The sequence below is a fragment of the Berghia stephanieae genome, chromosome 1 (assembly GCF_034508935.2).
Source record: "Berghia stephanieae isolate SIO BIC M18660-M18661 chromosome 1, UCSD_Bste_1.3, whole genome shotgun sequence".
NCBI lineage: Eukaryota > Metazoa > Mollusca > Gastropoda > Nudibranchia > Aeolidiidae > Berghia > Berghia stephanieae.
Window position 1 is genome coordinate 31,332,100 of NC_088360.1, and position 22,642 is coordinate 31,354,741.

The window sequence follows — 22,642 nt, forward strand, 5'->3', positions numbered from 1 at the left end:
GGTAAAAACAAGGAACTAAATAACACCCGACTGTTCTGCCCTACTCTGTAAAAAAAATGTTGTTTTGTTTTGTTTTGTTGGTTTGTTTTTAAGTGCCAGAAAACAAGTCCTCCAAATATTGATCGATTTAAATTAAGCCCATCTTGACAACAACCAAAAAACCTCTGAGACCTGGGAGTTTCTAGAAAATTTGATTACAAATCTAGATACAGCTTTTATTTTGTCATCATAAATTCATCTTATTTAACAATATATTCTGCTACATGATATTTTACTTTAACGATCCTTGTGAATTTATATACTAACCGCTTAATTAAAGGGAGTTCCGATAGCTCAGTTGGTAGAGCACTTGCTTAACATGCAAAGGTACAAAGATCGATCCCGGTGCAGTCTGTTTATCTGACACCCTTCCTCCCTTTCCACGCGGATGTGTTTGGGTAGCTGGGTCTTTTAGATCTGGTGGAAAATACTTTGCGATAGACAAGCGTCCTATCCTAAGTATAGCAACCGATAGCTATTGCCCGTTTCACGCTATAGAAACCGGGAAAAATCCGGTTCCATGGGCCTAATGGAGAACAATTTTTTTTTTTAGATCTGCGATATGACTGTAACACCGGAGCAGTAATAGGCTTGGAGATGCTACTGTTTTCTGAGAGAAAATGTTAAGATATGTCAAGTATCTTCTTCTTCTTCTTCTAGGTTCCATGCCTGGTCCAGGCTTCGGATACTGCATGAATTATCTCTCTCCATTCCTCCCTGTCTCTTGCTTTTTCAAACAGCTCTTGGATTGTTAGGTTGGTGAAGCCCTTCAGTTGGTCTATGAGTGTTTTTCTTTGTCTCCCCCGGGCGCGTTTACCAGGTATTTTTCCACAACTTGCCAGGTATTCATTCTTATCTTTCCTTACTATGTGTCCGAAAAAGGATAGTTGTCGATCCACTATTAAGGGCATTAGTTTCCTTTGTTGGTATGTTTGTTTTAGCACTTCTTCGTTCGTTTTGTGTGCGGTATACGATATTCTCTGCATCCTTCTCAAGCACCACATTTCAAAAGCTTCAATGTTCTTTTGTGTTTCTGCATTTGTAGTCCAGCTTTCGCATCCGTAGAACAAGATTGGCCACACGTAGCACTTCAAGACTCGGAATCTAATCCCGAACGACATCTGTTTGTTTTTCAAAATGTTTCCCAGGTCCATGAAGGCCTGTTTGGCTTGAGTTATTCTTGCTCGGATGTCTCGGTTACATCTTCCATCTGTTGTCACTATTGAACCTAGGTATTTAAAACTTTCTACTTGTCAAGTATATCGATTTAAATTAACGTCTTTTTGCATAAACACTTTAAAATCATAAACCGGGATGAAGTCAAGATATTTGCGGAACGAACTTTGTGACGGTGTAATAAAATACTTTTATTTCTACAGACCAGTCGCAAGCAAACACTCAGCCATAAACATTCTAGACTGCATTAGCAATTTTTTTTAAACAAAAAAAAAGCAGATACTCCACGAGGTTTCATCACATTGACAAATTCCATCAGCCAATCGTGAGAACAAATAAGATAGAAGGAACCAAATTCCATCTGCCAATCGTGAGAACAAATAAGATGGAAGGAACCAAATTCCATCTGCCAATCGTGAGATCAAATAAGATGGAAGGAACAAAAATGACGTCACTCAGCTCGTTGTTATTGTTTTTAGGCAGCCATTTTTATGAGTGGTTCTCAATAAAATATCTTTTATCAGACTAAAACGTTTAAGGTTATACATAGTTTTGTGTGTTGGTACTTTATATCCGACTGGCGGATGTTATAATTGTTTATTATTTTGTTGATAAAAGCAAAGCATCAATAAATAAATACAGCTTTCCCCTCTAACAATACGCGAATGGTACAAACTACCACATGACATAATAAGACATCGAAGACCCCACATCATGTCAACGCGTTTTCCACATACACAAGAACACCGAGAGGATTGAATGACTGGAGTGACAAAATTCGTGTGGTGTGATAGATTTAAGTGATTGGTATAGGGAATGAGATTAGCGGAAGAGTAGCGTCCCTTGATTGGACGTCACCCATAGTCTGTGACGTCACCAGCGGAAAAGTTATTAGAGAGAGAACGTCATGTTGGTTGTGCGCATGGTCTCTCGTCCTCGCTCAGCGAGGTGACGTCACAGACTATGGGTGACGTCCAACCAAGGAACGCTACTCTTCCGCTAATCTCATTCCCTATAAGATTTGTAGAGATGGGCAAATTGTGCCTTTAGCATGTTATAGACTTGTACTTGGAGTATCTTGGTTATTGATCTAGCTTGGTGTGGACGGTGTATTATTATGTCAAAAAGTCGTATCAATAGTAATCTTTTCTTTAAAACAAAATAGGGTTGATGCTCAAAATTCTTCCGTACAGCTCATGTTAATTTTTTGCCAACGAGCACAGAAAAACTGGCAAATCTAAAAATTATAAAACTATTTTCTACCTCTTGATATACGAGTAACTTGCAAACCCTTTAAAATATATGGGTAATTCCATCACATTATGTTGACTCAATTGATTATTTATAAAATCTGCTAGGGATAATGATGGTACCCATAATGATAGGTTATTTGACTTTGGGTATCTTCATCTAGACGCACAGTTGCCAGATTCATTCGAGACTTTAATTCCAGACCGATTTTGATGAAAAGAGTAGTCTCGATCTATGCTTATTTCCACAATACAGCAGTATAACAATTACGACAGATGAGTGCTTCTTCGTAATAATCTTTATTTCCCCACAACTAGTGCGGGTTATCCACTAGTTTGTTTTGTCTTTTTTTTTTTTTTTTGTTTGGTTTGTTTTAAATTACTGTTCCATACACAACTTATCTATATCTTTTCAAGATTCGGGTAAAGTTGAACTCTGCATAGGAAAGATAAAATAAAAACAATCACCTTTGTATAATCTCTTCCATTTTCATGACGGGTGTTTTAACCTGGCCAGTGTGTTGAGAGATGACGTAAAATATCCCCGAAGATTGGCAAGATATTAACATCTCCTTTTGTTGCTCATCTAAGCACGACAGATATGTCTCATCTTTTTTGACGATCTTACTCTTAAAAATATTTTTCTTTACTTTAATTTTCAATGACACTGTGTACATTCCGACTTTGGTCAACACAGATCCTGGATGAATGAGTATTGGATTCAAGCTCTTGCTGCCGTCAATGTTTTTAATCACCTGGAATTTAAGGCGAGATATTAGATATAAATAGGAAAAATCACATTCTTAAAGAGTAATTGATTATTTAGTTAAATGAACAAACTAAAATATCACATCTATAAAGATATCACTTATTCACGGTCTATATCTGTGAGTTTTAAAACAAACTATTCATTACTAAATCTTACCTTGTCACTACCATTCATCAACTCTCAATATTTAAAGTTATGAATGAGAGAATATGTGTCTAGCTCAAATGTTATTCGAACAAAACTTGGAAATCTCAAATATAATATATATATATATAATATATATATATATATATATATATATATATATATATATATATATATATATAACATATACATATATACCTAATTATCATACCAGTTGAGGGATAAAATACATAATAAAATTAGTTGAAAAGTGACAGAGCGGTAGAAAAGTTAAAGTTTTTAATTAGAGAAATTTAGACCGTCAAATTGTTAGATAAAGAGTGAAATGAATAAAAGTACTAGTAACAATAGTAATAGTAGTAGTAGTAGTAGTAGTAGTAGTAGTAGTAGTAGTAGTAGTAGTAGTAGTAGTAGTAGTAGTGGTGGTGATGGTGGTGGTAGTATTAGTAGTAGAATTAGTAGTAGTAGTAGTAGTAGTAGTAGTAGTAGTAGTACTAGTAGTAGTAGTAGTAGTAGTAGTAGTAGTAGTAGTAGTAGTAGTAGTAGTAGTAGTAGTAGTAGTAGCAGCAGCAGCAGTAGTAGTAGTAGTAGCAGCAGCAGCAGCAGTAGTAGTAGTATTAGTAGTAGTAGTAGTAGTAGTAGTAGTAGTAGTAGTAGTAGTAGTAGTAGTAGTAGTAGTAGTAGTAGTAGTTGTTGTTGTTGTTGTTGTTGTTGTTGTTATTGTGGTAGTAGTAGAAGTAGGAGTTGTGGTAGATGAGCAGAAAGGAAAGGAGAGGAAAGATAGAAAGACAGATGAATAGAGGGAAGAGATATCTAGTATATGCTCACCTCCATAGCCTCCAGTGTTTGAGTGCCAGAGACTAAAAACTTGTGACATGGTGAAACCGACAGCATTCCCATGCTCCTGAAATGTGGGACGACTGGATCAGACTGGTGGTCGGATGGGTTACCAAATACTGCAAACCATCCTGGGAAATAAGATAAATATGAACATATTATTATGAGTCCAGTCAGAAGAATTAACAATTCTAAATAGATAATCAAGGGCAGGATAAGCCCCAAATGGAAAGAAAATCCAGCCCAGTCATTATAAATGCTGTACCGAATTGAACGCGTGATTACATGATCGAGAAAAACACATGGCTATCTTTATCTATTATATTCGATGAACGTACAACTTCAGTTTTAGTATTAGTGTAAGATTTGTGAATATATTCATTTCACTAAGTTTCTAATTCACTCTGAAACTTTTCTATTCATGTCTAGTAATTTTATTGTTTGTTTTGGCTTCCTATTATTTTCAAAATGACAGCATAGAGCATGGGTTTTACACATAGCCACCTTCAATGACATACTGGCAAGCAGAAACCATCTCTCCCAAACTGAGAAGAAAAAAAACACGCCTTTAAAATTTTGGCAAAGAAAAAAAAAACAAACTCGTGCTTGAAATATCAATAGATTAAAAAGACCCTCATCTTGTCAAAAACTCTCAAACCTGGGACTTCGAAGAACCAGATACGATGAGGGTCGTTTTAATTGATTGCTATTTTAAGTACGAGTTTTCTGTCCAAGTTTATTAAAATGTGCTTTCCTGACTTGGCAAATCTGCCCTGCAGAGTCTAAGCAATGTCTACTATTTGGATCAATATAATTTTAAAACGTACAGCGCCTTATGATATTTCAGGATTGTCCCATAGTACAGATTTTAATTCATAGCCACCTTCAGTACCTGCTTCCAGTTTTTGAGCATCTAATCGCATCACAATGATTGACACAACGGTGTATCGAGTCAACTACACGACTAGGCCTTCAACATTTAAAAATGTGTATTTTTACCTCATTTGCGTCAACTGTTTATGAAATTACGTGTGTATGATCTGGAAGGCTGATAATTACGGCAAGTAGGCAATATATGATTTATACGCTATGATTGATACATAATATTACATGTGCCATCTACAAAATAGTCAATTTCGTAGGGACCACTTTCAAAGGTATTTATTGTTCCATATAGGACGCAATTTGCCTTATGGTCCCACATATCTGAAACCAGTCATAAGTCAAATGCTTTACACAATATCTTATCTTCTTATCCTACACAGACACTCAAAAACCCTTCTGCCCTAAAGAAAATTAGCCGATATTTATGAGACGGTTTGCCCGCGTTTCGGTGGGGCAGAATAGTCTTCAACAGTCATAACGTCACTTCCTTCCTAATGACGCATGGTAACTTAGTAACACTGGCTCTAAACTGTCGGAGCAATGGCGGACGCCGTATGAAATATTTCTCCGGCGAGCTTAAACGCGTATCCAGAGGAAAAAAAACCCATCAATTTGATCATGTTTTGACTTTTACACATTCTGATCACAAGGCATATGAAAAGGGAATGAAAAGTTCTAGCCAGCATGAAGAATAAAAAGTAATGATTTTCTTTGTTTAGAACCAAGATGGCCGCCGTTGCCGGGCGCGTGACATCAGACTACTGAATCCAATTAGACGTGGATTGTCTGCGATTGTCACTGAGTCTGTCACGTGGTTTCGACCAACAGGGAGAAAAATGTGACCCGCGATGACAACTGGTATTATGACGTCGTGATCGATCGGGAGAAAATTGAGTTACAAACAGGGACGTGGCTATATTGGTTGATTTGGTGCCGGGCACCACATCCATCTTTTAAAAAATGGATGACATCATTAAAAAAAATAATTTAAAAAACGGAGAAAATGTAAACACCGCCTCTTATTTATTTGAGTAAGTCTTTTCTTTCATTTATTTTCTTTCTTTCGTATTTCCAAATAAGTATTTTAAGTAATTTTCCTCTGATTCTGGCAGCACCTTATTTTGTAATCATGACACGCCACTGGTTATAAACCAATTTAATTAAAATCATAAAGTTTTGAAGATTAAGAATCAAAACTCAACATCCTTAATGACGGCATATATTTTCACTAAAATTTTACAAATCAAGCATATAATTCTACTTTAAATATCAGTTGATCTGACATAGATGCCGTTTCGAGATGATTGTCATAAATTATGAGGAATACTTGATTGAATATTGATTCGACGTGTCTTGCTATGATAATATTTGAAGCGCATTGAGCATGGTAAATTGGTGGAGAGCGGTTACAAATAATGTATAATTATGCCTTTTGCGCCACGATATCATAAGATATCGTCGCCTAGGCATTCCACGAAAGAATATAGATAACTCATCAAACAAGATGTCTGATGTCAACAGGAATCACCCATGTTGTCCAAGTGAGCAAATTGGGGGTTAATAATCTTGCTCAAGGAAAAAAAACGAAAGTACCTGAAGCGGGGCTCGAACCCGGGTCATCCGGATCACAGTGCAATGCCTTAACCACTCGGTTACTTCGCCCCCCTATAATGTATATTTTATATGATTTAATCAGTTGTGTGTGTCTACTCACCATCATAGTACTCATCGACAGTTACGTCCAGACCGGAGTCCTCAAAACTTTTGGAAGCTGATTGGAACTCCACACTGCGGGCAAGGATTCTCTTTATCTCATGGGTGGACTGAAGCAGATAGCTCTGAGAGGGATCAAACCCTGGGCCAATAAGATTAGGGTCCACCTCCTGGTTCTTGTCATATTTGATGACAACTGGCAACGGTGATGTTTCAACTATATGGTCAAAGGGTTTCGATCGCTCGTCGAACGCTATCTCTAATCTATCACAATCTCCCATTGTTCAAATGAATGGATTTGTCCACTACGATGATAGCAATTAATCAAAACTTCTAAATGGTGATAATGGTTGTTAATCGTACATTCGTACGCTGAAGTCATAATATATTGTCCTTTATGTAAGTTCACATTGTCTCCGGTTGAAACTTCGTTATGTTGATCTTTCTAGAATATCAGTTCAAATTAGCATGAATTTTGCCACACCCGATTTCAATGCCATAATATTATAGATTATTACCAAATGGTTATTCAATACTTATCAATCGCGTTGAACACAAAGGCGTCTTTGTGTTGCTTTACCGGGTGTTTTCCTCCTTTCGTTTCTGTGGAATAAAGAATAGAAACGCTTTATGAATATGTCTCTGTATAACTCCTAATGCTGGGAAATAACTACGACAACAGACAGTGCTCCTCTTGTTACTACAAGGGGTCCTTAGCCAATTGTAACACTTAACATGTCGGACGAGGCATCTCGCCGGATTGGCGATATTATTACAACATTACAGAGAGGCAAGGCCGGGTACTTATTTTATATGCCTGAGTGCTGTGAGACAATGAGAACCTTTTCTAAGGACTCAACTATGCGCCCCTCAGAGCGGGACTCGAAACCTGGACTTTCCGATTTATCCGAAGGCAAGTGTCATATACCACTAGACCAAATAACCGCACAAAACCAATAATTGTCCAAACTTGAAAATTTTGGAACAGAAACTGCGACTCATGACTAATCAATTATTCATACGAACTCACTTTTCAAGGAAATATGGCTTATCAGGTTTATACACGAGGTCACAGATTTTAACTTAAATTCACTTTTTGACATCTGGTTCAACCCAAAATACTACCGAATTGAGGCGGCAACTAACATATCACAGTGTCACGGTAAGCCACGAGCCCATTAGGTACAGTTTTAAACAGCTCGCCACGGTCACCGGCTATGTGTACGGTCACAAAAAAGATACAATCTATGAACCAAATAACCAACACTTCAAACAATATTCAGCAACATTAACTGAAAAATAGTATTATATGTATCGCTCGTGAAAAGAACTGAAATTGTAGATTGGTATCATCTCCTTCAACAACTTATATTTAGTATAGGATTCAGGGATGTTCTAAATTTGGCAAAACGTAAAATAACGGTGGCTGGTTGGTGATGACCATTATTCTAATGACGACGATGATAACAACATATGAAACTGACCATGGAATGACCATCGTATATCATTATCTCTGTCTCTCTCTCTCTCTCTCTCTCTCTCTCTCTCTCTCTCTCTCTCTCTTTCTTCTTTCTTTCTCTCTCTCTCTCTTTCTCTCTCTCTCCCTCTCTCCCTCTCTCTCTCTCTCTCTCTCTCTCTCCTCTCTCTTTCTCTCTCTCTCACACACTCTCTCTCTCTTTTCTTTATTTCTTTCTCTCTCTGTGTGTATGTATTTATCTCTCTCTCTCTCACACACACACACACACAAACACACAATATGTTTATATATATAAAGAGACAGATATAGAGAGAGACAGAGGGAGAGAGAGAGAGAGAGAGAGAGAGAAAATGAGAGGGGGGGGAGAGAAAATGAGAGACAGAGACAGACAGACAGACAGAGACAGAGAGTTAAATACACACTAGAGTTAAATAGAGTCTGACAGGTACATACACACAAACATAAGCACACACACACACACACACACACACAGAGAGAGAGAGAGAGAGAGAGAGAGAGAGAGAGAGAGAGCATGCAAGCAGTACGGACAGGCCCCAACGTAAACACAAAATGACCTATCGAAAGTAAACTGTTTACATCACTCCCTGCCAGATACGTCTATTAGGAAGTCTGTCTTTTAATCCCAATCCTTCTCAATGTAAACAACAGAGTGGACATTTTACAGCACTGTAGGTAAGTTTTATCCAAAGAGCTCTAGAAGCTGAAATTTTATTTCAGACCTTTGGCATGATGATGATGATGATGATGATGATGATGATGATGATGATGATGATGATGATGATGGCAAAAAAAGCATGCTGAAAGTATAGAGAAGAGGAGGAGTAGGAGGAGCTAGTGGAGGAGGAGGAGGAGGAAAAGCGAATAAGTGCTTAATACATTTTTTTAAAAGTTAAAGATAGAGGCAAAGTGAGGGAAATTGGGGAGGAGGAAAGGAGCATGGTGTTTCGTAGCGGAAGACTTGATAAAACACAAATATTCATTTTTACCTGCTTTCAAATAAGGAAAAAATTCGAAGTAATGCACGTTTACTAGTACTCCACCACCGACACAAGGAACACAATGCAAATATATATCAGCATTTCAATACGATATTACAATCATCACGGGATAATACGGTACGAAAGGTATCGGAACAAAAGACAAGGCTAAGTCTTGTTTACCACTTTATGATGATGTCATACGCTCTTTTTATGGACATTTTTCAATATCCGATAGCGAGTGTCATACCACTAGGCCACACAGCCGCACCACATTTTGCATTTTGAACACAATGCTATTACAATATTAGATATTATGTTACGCGCATTCGACTTCTGCCATGGTTGTATTTCTGATGTCAAAGATACTATTCTGGCAATGACTAAACGACCTTAAACGACCACTGACAAAGTTCTTTTGTTTAATGGGCTCAAACCAAGGCCCTGGCTCAAACGTAATATAGCGAAAATCGGAAGTGGAGAGTGGTGACCCAATATTAATGGGGTAGTACTCTGCATGTTGATACCTGATGAATCGTGTTCAATTCCACTACCTCCCCCTCCCTTCCTACTACACAATAGTGACCACAACACCAAATTTAATTTAGATCTGGCGGAAAGTATACGCATTAAAGAAGAGCCAAATCAGAAAGGTAAAAAGCAATTTTTAATGTCATTTTACGCTACAAAAACCTGGGTAAACTCCAGCTTTATGATCCCGAGTGATTGATGGACTGCTGTTTACTGGTTATAACAATTATAGAAAAAAAAAAATAAATAAAAAATACTTATCTACGTGATTTAAATGCTTATTGTTACAAGACCAAAATACTTAGTCTAACAATTTTGATGAAGCTTACAGACTAAGATTTGGTTAGGTAGCTGATTGGTATATTGAGGTGGCTGTAGCTTGGTAATTTGAAGCTCCAAATATGTAATTAAAAAGAAATTATAAGGTAGTTTTAATATAATAAATTATTCTCCATTACAGTATTGATTGGTATTTTGCCAAAAATCAATATTTCTAACTATTTCACAGATCAACTATTTGTTTTTAAAAACTATGTTCCAAGGACATAAGTACTACAGTTTATGGTTGCAAATGTCGATCTGTGCATAAAGAAAACGATGAAAGTAATATCGCTTTATATCGGCGAAGTCCCGGGTTTGAGAGTTTTTGCCAAGATGAGAGTCATTTAAATCGATCGATATTTGAAGGACGAGTTTGCTGGCCAAGTTTTTTAAGATGTGTTTTTCGAGAGTACGGCAGTATGTGCATTTTAAGTTCTTTTTTGTCTTTGCGGGCATTACATCTTCAACTTAAAGGCTTTATTTATGTTGAAATCGGTGCTTTTTTTATCTGCAGCCATTGTAGCTGAAGCTATAGATATAACATGCAACTGGCATTGCTCAATATTCTTTTGTAAGAATGCTTTATGCTTGTTTATTTTGTTTCGATTTCAATATAATCGTTTTCCTTAGTTGTTTGTTTTCTTTTGTTTTTAGCTCTTTTCATCTCGAATTATCCTTTCTTGTACTTTCCTACCTGCTGTCTTAAACTAATCTCAAATATTCATCTATAACATCACAGGCCATAATATCGTTACCTCCTAAGTATGCCTTTACACCACGGACACACAACTTATTGTATCCAGCTAACACTGTTTGACTTGTCCTATCCTTTTCAGAAATCATGTGACTTTTCCACATGACTTGATTTCGACAACGTTCATATGAGATTCCAATGTAAGATAGACCTCTTCTTGAACTGTGGCCAGTTCAAATTCTTTTCATTTTACGACAGACATCATCGTATTAATTGATGAACCATCTGTAGCCAACATTATATTTGTGAAAGTAAACAACTGGCATGCGAGAACGGCAAGATATTATAATAGAAATATGAAAAGTCACCCAGGTCAAAGTCTTGCCACTTTTCTTTTTATTTCTTCTATTGGGGCGTGTTAGTATATATATATATATATATATATATATATATATATATATATATATATATATATATATATATATTTCTAACACGTTTCAGTAGTGATTACACCTATTATTATTATCATTATTATCATTATTATTATTATTATTATTATTATTATTATTATTATTATTATTATTATTATTCATTATTATTATTATTAATTATATAATATATTATATTATTATTATTATATTATTATATAGTAGTAGTTAGTAGTAGTAGTAGTTAGTAGTAGTGTAGTAGTAGTAGTAGTAGTAGTAGTATAGGTAGTAGTAGTAGTAGTAGTATAGTAGTAGTAGTAGTAGTAGTTAGTAGTAGTAGTAGTAGTAGTAGTAGTAGTAGTTAGTAGTAAGTAGTAGTAGTAGTAGTAGTAGTAGTGAGTAGTAGTAGTATAAGTAGTAGTAGTTGTAAAATATTGCTCCACATGACATGACCTGCAGATTGAATAAAAGTCGCATTGTGAAGCGCTTCGTTTATGGTGATAAAAAAATCGTGGGATGACCTGTCTTAAAATGAATAATAATTTTTGCATTCATAACCTTGAATCTTCTGCAATGAAATAAAAACAAAAACATGCTTGGGCTTTCATGAGAAGAGAATTTAATAGACATGACGACAACATCATAAAAGCTCAATCATGAATCCACGAACTGATTATCACCCGAACTCTGTCAAAACACTTTTTTTTCTAATTTTGGCAAGAATTCTTTCACTTCAAATATCGATGAATTTGAGATAACCTCGAATTTGTCCATGTTTCCCAAACCCGAAACTTGAAGGAAAATTTAGTTTAAATTGATTTGATATGGCGAGAGTCATCCTAATTCCTCTATAAAGAAAGTATTATATTTCAGGCCAAAATGAAAAAAAAAGTTATTTTGTTTTGTTTTTGTTTTTATTCTATTTTTATTCTCTTTTTATTTTTATTTTTGTTCTTTTGTTTGTGTTGTTGTCAGTGTAAGGCAGTAATTTCCATAATTTGTACGACCTTCGTATTACTTTGAGCAATTAAAAAAATGACCAACATGATTTAAAACCACAATGAATTAGACTAACTACTACTTAATGGTTGAATTTACGACTGCGTACAATTCCCGTTTTATATTTTCACCCACAATGTTACGTGGGTTTTATTTTTACATTTTATTTTTTTTTTTGTTGTTGTTTTTTTTTTTGTTTTTTTTTTTTTTTTTTTTTTTTTTTTTTTTTTTGGGTTGGGGGGGGGGGGGTACGACTTATGACTATAGATATGATTACATATTCCAGCTCGCATATATTATTTGTTTGTTTTTGTTTTGACTTTAAAGCAGGGAATGTTTGATATAATATATAACACGACTTTTGCAGTTATGTAAAAATGCTTCTTATATTGCATAAGGAACGGCGGCGGTGTTGATAAATGACGTTTCAATAGAAATCACAATGCAAATGTTACTGCTTGAAGCTCGAATAACAATAGAAAACTGGAACGGAAGCTTTAATCTAACTAACAAGGACAGATGATGATGTGGACGTTTTGGGTTTTCCCTTTGTGAACAAAACAGGATGAATGAAACACTGAAGATGAATGAGAGGAGGGAATACCGTTAATAAGGGATTTAAAGGAACTTACATCATACCCTACCAAAGACTCACCATATGCCAAACCCCAACAATGGTGTAAAATCACTGAAAGTGTCAGATAACTTTTGTCGCAATACATGTTGTATAGAGAGATGACGTGTTGATTCATTTATTTGCTATTTATCCGCTAAATTCAAACACTTATAGGGATATAGTTCATAATAACACCATAGAACTAATTGCAACCACCCTCAACATAGGGTTTTTTGGGGTAATTTATTGCTTTTTGTTTTGTTCTGTTTTTGTTTTGTTTTTGTTTTTTGTTTTTTGTTTTTGTTTTTGTTTTTTGTTGCAGTTGCACTTTGCTTTGTGTTTATTTGTTTTTGTTTGTTTTTTGTTTTTTGTTTTTTGCTTTGCTTTTTGTTGGGTTTTTGGGGTTTGATTTTTTTTTTTTTTTGCTTTGTTTTGTTTTGTTAATTTTTAAAATCTATTTTTTAATGTATGTGGGATATTTTTAAACTTTAGAAGTCGGCAATTTGCAAATGAAGATTTAACTGAAATTTATAAGTTCTTTACTATATTAAAACAAAATAAGGGAACGTCTCAGACTAACCTTTCTACCTCATTTTGTTTTAATTTTAGAGAATGGAACAATACAATACGAACTACGATCAACATAAACTTCGGATCTTTGTGTTTTTCAAACAGTATGAATCTGCTCATCGCCCCCTGAACGGGGAGACTGAATTCATTTCAAATCAAAATTTCTCCCATTAAATTATTCGTTCTTAACTGCAGCCTCATTAGACATCGTTTCTTTATTCATTTGAAGTTATTGTCGTGTTGATGAAAACGTTGAAATGTTATATAGGGAATGAGATTAGCGGAAGAGTAGCGTCCCTTTGATTGGACGCCACCCATAGTCTGTGCCGTCACCGGCGGAAAAGTTATTAGAGAGAGAACGTCATGTTGGTTGTGCGCATGCGTCTCTCGTCCTCGCGATTTATTTCGAATAATAAAATCGAACTCGTAAAATAAATACATTTTATGTAAAAGTGTTACCTTTCATCTGTTCCTAACACTCCAATCAAAGAAAAATACAAAACAGGAGGCAAAGTTGTGCATTGCCCATCCTCAGCTTAGAAATAAGTATCAATTGCGAGTGGAGCGGTACTTCTAATTGGGGGTTTATAGTTGCTACTTATTCACACTTCAATTGTAGGTCATTCAAATGCATTGTCACAATTTCATTCATACATGAGGACAATGTCTATCCAGTGTTTAGAAGACCCAGTTTTGTTTTGTTGTCAATGACAACCAGGCTTAATTAGCTACATATACAGAGTAAGAACTAAGAACGTTTTCTCTTTCTCAATTAAGCGTGCAACGCATACAATATAGCCTTTTGTCCCGTTGTTCCAAAACTGTGACAGTGTTTCCTTTTGACATAGAACCCAAATTAAGGATGAAAAAAAATAAATGAGTCATATGGTATAGATAATTACTAATGCAAGCGACTTGGTGCTCACTGATCAGCTGTTTTAAAAATAAATTGTAAGAAATGAAACAATGGCTAACGTCATCAAGAGATAATCTTTATTTCTCCATTATACTATTATGATCTAGGGAGAGCGAGAGAAGAGGGGGGAAGTGGGATAATGTTTTTGTTTAATGTATTTATTTATTTATTTATTTTTATCTATCTGTTTATTTATCTATAATTGAGCTTTTATTTAGCGCAATATCCATTATACGTACTCAAAGCGATAACGAAGGGTCTCTGGCCAACTGCAACATTTAATTTGCAGGACGGGACATGACGCGTGTCAGGCGATATTACAATGTTTTCGGACAGAGACAAAGCTGTTAATGAGCAGGTACTCATTTTACACATGAGCATCGTGAGAGAATGTGAGTAAAGAGCCTTTTCCAAGGACTCAACTATGCGCCGAGCGAGGCTCGAACCCATGACCTTCCTATCCGACCACATCGCCGCACATTTACTGTTTGGGGTTGGGTCTTTTTCTTTCTTTTTTTTTTTTTTTTGTTTTTGTTTTTTTGTTTGTTTTTGTTTTCTTTCATTCTGTACGGGTTATTCTTATTGTATTCATTTATTTTATTTTTCAGTTGTCCAGTGGACATGATTGCCTTTATCGAAATATTAGATTTCAACAAAGACAAACAAACAAATTAAGCTTTTAAATGTTGTATAGTGCAATATCCATTAAAATCCTACTTCAAAGGCTTTACAACTTAATAATTTTTGGAGTTAGTAACACATACGTTTTGTTATAAATTCCTCTGGAAATGTGGAATTAAAAAGTGAAGCACAAATCGAAATTTACTGGCAGGTATCTGGGATCTGCTCTTAGAAAGATCGATCCCGGGTGCAGTTGAGATTTTTTTTTTCTGAACCCCCTCCCTCTGTCCATCTACCAATGATTGGGCATCTGCGTCTGGAGGAAAAGGTAGCAAGCAATTGCTATTGTCCGTTTCACGCTATAAAAACATGATAAACTCGGGCTATGTGGGCTTTATAGCTCTGGAAGACCGGGACCTGCTCTTAGCAATCAGAGAAATATATTTTTATTTCCATCAAAAAATCAATCAGTTCATTCATTTATCCATCTTTGCGGTGTCTTTGACTCGGCGAACAAATGTGCCTTCTTGCAACATTTGCAAGCAAAATTTGATTTGATCAGTGAGCAAATTGGTGACAACATTTTGGCCGCTGATCTATTTATAGGTATATTTCTAAACTGAATGGCTTTTAACTGAATCAAATCATTCACTTTCTCTCGTTCAGACACACCCACACATACACACACAGCCTCTCTCTCTCTCTCTCTCTCTCTCTCTCTCTCTCTCCCTCTCTCTCTCTCTTCCTCTCTCTCTCTCTCTCCCTCTCTCTTCCTCCCCTCTCTCTCTCTCTCTCTCTCTCTCTCTCTCTCTCTCTCTCTCTCTCTCTCTCTCTCGTAGACGTTTCCTTATCTCATTTTTATTCCAACGTGTGAATTCAAAAGTGATAATATCCTTTATAACTGTAACAAATAGTATCCTACAGCTGTCATGCAGAGCAAAAAAAAACAAAAAAAAAAACAATGAAACAAAAGACAAAAAAACAAAAACAAAAAAAAAACAATACGCATGCATGACACTTAATGATGATTAAGAAGCTAGTTCAGCAAAATATCCCACTCAACGAAACACTTGACCTAAAGTGACAAATCATTCAGGATTTCACTCACACATTGTACTATTCCAGCCCTCTGATTTCATTCATCAACCACTATTATTTCCACCATGATGATGCACATTTGACAAAAGCTATGTTCTCATTTCGGCCGGAAAACGTTTACTTCATCTTTCTATTTATAAAGGTCAGCTCCAATATATCAAGAAGTCTTAAATTTTATCACTATATATTAATTACCTTCCAATAAATAAATTAATTAATTATCTTTTTATTTATTAATACAAATAAAATAAAGAAACAAAAAAATTAATGAAGAGATAATTAAACAATAAATAATCGTGTTTCTTAAACATCTTTCCACGATTTCACCATTTTCCCCGTAAAGCAAACCTTAAGAATACATTTCTATACTAAACAGTGTTAGCGTTGTTAATGAGACGGGTTTTAAATAGCACCGTATGATATCTCGTGTCAGCTTTTCTGCCGTATTCTGAAGAAAAAAAAAGACTTTAAAATTGGCAAAAACAAAAAAAACAAAAAAACAAAAACAAACTCGCACTTCAATATACATGGCATGGGTCATTTAAAAAGACCATAATCTTGTCAAAAACCTCATTTTTGGGACTTTACTAAAGTCACTGGATGCAAAACCGAGACTAAAGATTGATGTCACAGTCATCCATTCGATCACTGACATGCTCACTGTCGCTTTATTTTGTTGTTAAAAGAAACACGATAACAATCCTGATAATTCAAATGACACCCTTTTCTTCGAATCTTTATATAGTGTGCAATATTTTAAAATATCGGGATATTTTAAAAATTGGTTACCGCACTAAGGATTGCCTGCTTTGGTCAATTATATTGAAAGTTGATATTTAATACGATTTGTCTGCTGTTGGTTCGTTTTCCCCTTTCTTCTTTTTTTTTTAGACGAGGGAGGGGGGCGGAAGGAGGATACTTTGAATAACAAAATATATCTATTTATTTATTTATTTTGCTAAATAACAGGCCATCTAAAAGTCATATGGCCGTTTTGCCCCTTATATGATACGATGTAAATACAGAGAGACCATGTGTCTGTGAACTGTGGGCAAGATTCACTTACTCCCAGGTTCGAGCCCCGCCGCTATTTATACTCAATTCACAAACTTAGCTCCTTTATTCGATACAGGCCTTAGAGACGAATTTCCCATTGTGGCAAATAACATGATTTTGTTGATTTTCCTCTTGTGAACACAATAAAGATAAAGATATTATAATGACTATTTACTTCAGGGGGGAATTCGTCTTTAACATGCATTTTGAGGTGTCTCTATCGCATAGACATCAACGAGACAGACCTGCCTAGTATTACGAAAAATTCGTAGAAATACAAGTTTTTTGGCTCCAGCTACAGAGCTGCATAAGTTTCTTTGACTGAATAAATCTTGTTGAATATAAAAGTTTAGCTTCGTAGAACCTATGTTCAGGACTTTGGAGCATTTTTAGACCATGCTGAGAGCAAATTGCTTATTTCAAAAATTATTTAAAGTGAATTTTTCTTCTTTTTTTTCCCCTTGGAAACTACGAATTTTTAAAAGTTCAGGTAAGCAGTTCTGATCAGACAAAAGTGCTTCCAAAATAACAGATCGAGATAAGTAAACTAAGGAGAACTTTCTAATATATACCAATGATTTTTGATAAATTAAATGTCTTTGGTTTGGCATAAAGTCACGCAAATTTTTTGCCAATCCAAAGTGTCGATTTCCATATTTTATTCTACGCAACTGTTTTGAGACTAAAGACAAACTATCTCTTTGTTTTCCAAATGGCGGATCGAGAAGTAACAGCAAAGTATGCAAGTATGATTCTGTATTAAATACATATAGAAAAAAAAACTGAGTTCAGGAGTTGAAAGGGCAATTCAGTACAAAATGATAAGATGTTTAAATATACTACTAAATTGTTTTTATACAAGCCTCGTGTAGACAATAATTGTAATTTGTGACCCATCGACTCAAAACGGTCAAATAATAATAATAATAATAATAATAATAATAATAATAATAATAATAATAATAATAATAATAATAATGGTGGTGATGATGATGATGATGATGATCATCATGATGATGATGATGATGATGATGATGATGATGATGATGATGATGATGATGGCATTTATATCGCTCATTTTCACCACTACGAAATGCCCAATGCACGTTACAAATAAATATATAAAATTTACATATAAAACATTATACCAAAATGATGTCAATAGCAGCAATATATGTCATGACGTATTAATATCACAAAAAACGTAACAGTAAAAAGGTAGTGATTTCAAAGATAAAATAACAAGAAATAAGAGATTTTACTTTTTGTCACGAAAAGAAACTACATCTATTGTCCTCAATAAAAAATATATAGACTTAAAACAAATCTCATATTTGTCTCTACAATTTCAGTTTTGAGCATCAAAATCATTCCGACATAATACCGTTTTGAACCGGCGGTCACATAATATTATCTTAAATTATGATGGTCAAGATGCATCAGCTCAAGGTTTGAAATCGTCAATGCAATGACAGAAAGGACAAATGCCTGTCACTTGGATCTGCTTAATATTTAACAATAAATTTATACAACCTGATAAACGGGAAGTTGTATGAGAAATTGGACCCCCCCCCCCCCCCCCCCCCCCTACCCCACACCACACCACCAAGTTACGGAGTATCAACAAAAGAATTAGTCTGCAAGACGTGTATGGAAATTCTATTCTTTATTGAACACTGCTTTTTTACGCAATAATACATTATGCACATAAGGTTTATGCTTTTGTATACGCCATTCCATGTTCTTTTCCAACAAAAGTATATGCTCTAATTAAATGTATGAATCACACACACACACACACACACACACACACACACACATATATATATATATATATATATATATATATATATATATATATATATATATATATATATATAACCCAAATTTCATATATTTTCTATATAAAGATTCATTTTCCAGCATCTTCGTTCACATCAGTTGTTTGATGTTATAGAACGGATATTTTTTACAATTTCTAATTAGTTACAGCGCATTTCAATGAGCCATTTCAGCATCATTTATAATTGCGTGTTTTATCTGTCTCCTGAGGAAGTCCAAAGGGTCGAAACGTTGTTTTTTTTGTTTTTTTTTTTTTGTTAGTTACGTTAAATGGGTCACATAAACCTTCAATATTTCTTTTCTTTAAGAAGCGTGGTCAACAAAATAAAAACAACCATCAATCTAATTCAAACGTTTTGTAAATCTCTGCGGATTTTGCCCTATAAAGCGAATATTATTTTATGAGGCTTTATAACAATTGAGAGTGGCTGGACTCATATTCAAGGTCAACCCCAGGGAAATCTTTGCTGGCCAAAGCTTTGAACATAAAACGCGAGTACTTTTCATGCTAAAACCTTAAGTGACCTTTAAGTATCTGTTTTGGATCAGCTGAGAATATCCTTGACTGTGAAATTATGAGCAACTAAGTTATGAGAAAAGGGTCCGTGTAGTCAGAATCTGAGCTGTAAAGTCAATTTACCATTCCACCACATCGATGAAACGATTGTTTTCATTTTTAGCCGAAGACGTTAGAACTCATATTATCTCCCAACTTGTAAGAAAAAATTAAACCTGAGACTTTCCATATTTATTATTTATCGAGGAATGGCTGAGGTCTTAATCGTTACCGTGATTTATTAAAGCCCTTATATTCATTTTTTGTTTGTTTTGTTGTTCAATATTGATGCTTGAAATCGTTAAATCTTTTAAACTCATTGCTAAGGAGTGTGTGTGTGTGTGTGTGGGGGGGGGGTGGTATTGAATATTTCATGGTTGGTTTAATTAATTATTATTGAATACAAAAGTGATAAAATTTTTGAGATTTTAATTTGTTTGATCACATAAAAATATCGATTCATGCTTGTGCTTGTGGATAGAGTTGGAATTCACTTAAATATGTGTGCGTGTGTGCGTGTGTGTGTGTGTGTGTGCGTGGGGGGGGGGGGGCTGTATGTGAGCATAAGAGGTGGAAACGGGGAGGGGGGTTGTGATAACAAAAAATACAATTTAGTTTTTTTAGTGAGTTATAAAATTATACGACACAATTGATGGTGATGGTGATGAGGATGATGATGATATTGATGATGATGATGATGATGATGATGATGATGATGATGATGATGATGATGATGATGATGATGATGATGATAATAATAAAAAATATAGAAAATAGTTTATCATAGTTTATCAAGTGTTGTGGAACTTCGGAAAATAATGAGCAATAATAATAGGAATATCTTCTAAAGTTGTAAGAAGTAAGTAGGCACTAGGAATAATATTTGCACTAGGAATAATATTTCATTTTTTGTTACAACATAACAACAAAGAAAGAATCTCGATAGCAATGACAGAAAAATGGACCTCAGATGGGCCAGTAAACGATCAAGCCTCTTCGTTCATTATGTAGAGTATCTAAGACCGTGAAAGCGCCGAGATCGATTCCGAGACAGATATATTATTATAAATTATATAATATATACTATATATTATATAAATATATATTTTAAATATTTTTTTTTCAGACAATAAATACTGTCCTCCCAGCAATGATTTGATGGGACAGTTGGGCCTGATTTAGATCTGGTGGCAATTATGTACAGTGATTCTGATCAAAAAGGATAACAATATGTCATTGAACCGCTAACACAATAATTGATGCTATGTGTGTAGGTAAATACTCACATCATCCGCCAGCCGTATAGAACGTACCAACACACACAAAACTATGTGCAATCTTAAACGTTTATAGTCTGATTAATAGAATTAAGTGAGAACTAATCACCAATAACAAAGTGTTGAGTGACGTCAACTTCGTTCCTTCTATATTTATCTTGAATGCATGGCGACCAGCTGTGCCCCCCCCCCCCCAGCTCCTTTTCAATCGAGATTCTGAATAACATTATTTTACTTATATCCACTATTTTATGGTTAATCGAAAGGTGTTACAGTAAAATTAACACGTTGACCCGTTAAAACAGCGATTCACACAATCTATTTCTATTTACAGTTTGTTTGTACTAACAATAACAATAACAATAACAACAACAACAACGACAACTACAAAACTACAACAGACACAATAAGACAACTTCATAATTATTATTATTTTCAAACAAAAGCTTAATATTGATACTATGCGTTTAAGTAAAATACTCACAACATCCGCCAGCATGATATAATTTACCAACAACACAAAATTGCGCGTAACCTTGACGGTTTATAGTTGATTGCTATAATTACTAAGAGGCTATCTGAAAACAGCAACAAGGAGCTGAATGACGTCAACTTCGTTCCATTTATAACTGTTCTGAAGTTTATTATTGATTAGTATGATTAAATACCTGCGGTTTGTTGTCAGTATTGTTGTCTCTCACCCTGTCCCACTGACAATGTTAATCACTCAATATCAAAGGTGAACATAATATTATTATGATATCTCGATGTGATTGCACATAGACGGGTCGAATTTCATTCCAGCTTGTTTATCAGTATCACGAAATTATAGTGGTCAATCACTTCACATTCATCACTATCATGTATTATATTACAATATAGATGCACCTGAAAGCTAAAATTTTAATAACCGGCTATCTTACAAACACGCTTCGTCCGTATCGATGCTACGTGTTTAGTTAAAATACTCACAAAATCCACCAGCCTGATTAAACGTACCAACATGCTAATCTGTGTGTACCCTTTAACTTTTATGGTCCGAGTTATATAATTTAGAGAGAACTAATCATCCAAATGGCTGTCTCAAAATAATAACAAAGAGCTGTGAGACGTCAAATTCGTCTCTTCTACTTCTACACAAAATAATAATAATAATAACAGCCGTAACGAAATTCTCTACACAGTATCATAATTCACAGTGCCTTACCCTTTACTGTCACAACAGCGCACATACACAGTATAGTAAGAATATCATAATAAAATGACATTGACAACAACACCGACAGTGTTTTAAAGAAGGAGTGAAGGGAGTATGAATGAGCCCAGGAGAATGACTGACACTTAACCTTAGAATGTACCTCTGTCCTGGATGCAATAGGCACATTGTAATATATTATTTCCAGCGAACAACGAAAAAAAACAAACGCTAGCTCTCTCTAGCCCGGGAAATCTCGTCTAGGTCTAGATAGGTCTGTTAACTGTACGCTCCGTTAGTCACGCAACAATTTTTGTCAAACAAAATTGATAAAAGAAATAAATATACAGCCTTATTAACAGTTTGGGGTACCTATAGCCAGCGGCGTGGCGTATTGACGGCATAAGGTGGTGCCATGATTAGAAGAAGAAAAAAATTCTTAAACAGTGAACAAGATTAAGAGGAGAGAGCACATGTTAAAAACTCTCTTTTTTGGAAGGGTGGGGGGAGGGTCGATGATTTCTACGAGTGTACAAAACTCACAAAAACAAATAATTCATGAAAACAACAAGCCACAACACTGAGATACAAGTCCCGTGTGAAAAGGTCTTTGTAATTATTCTTTGTCAACTAT

General features: G+C 35.0%; 1 protein-coding gene across 6 annotated transcripts in view; it reads right to left on the reverse strand.

The window, feature by feature from the left end:
• LOC144971762 (uncharacterized) overlaps positions 1-22,326 on the reverse strand; it is a 28,043-nt gene extending 5,717 nt beyond the window's left edge. Inside the window, exons 1-4 of one of the 6 annotated variants that reach the window (XM_078912858.1) lie at positions 22,172-22,326; positions 6,815-7,416; positions 4,207-4,346; positions 2,934-3,220 (exon numbers count right to left, since the gene is read on the reverse strand). In XM_078912858.1, the coding sequence (XP_078768984.1) occupies positions 2,934-3,220; positions 4,207-4,346; positions 6,815-7,094 (707 nt within the window). In that variant the 5' untranslated portion in view covers positions 7,095-7,416; positions 22,172-22,326. Of the gene's footprint in view, positions 1-2,933; positions 3,221-4,206; positions 4,347-6,814; positions 7,417-10,895; positions 10,995-21,297 lie in introns of those variants that run through there. The other 5 variants (XM_078912851.1, XM_078912837.1, XM_078912843.1 and 2 more) reach the window with 5 other exon arrangements.
• Between the last annotated feature and the right edge of the window lie 316 nt (positions 22,327-22,642).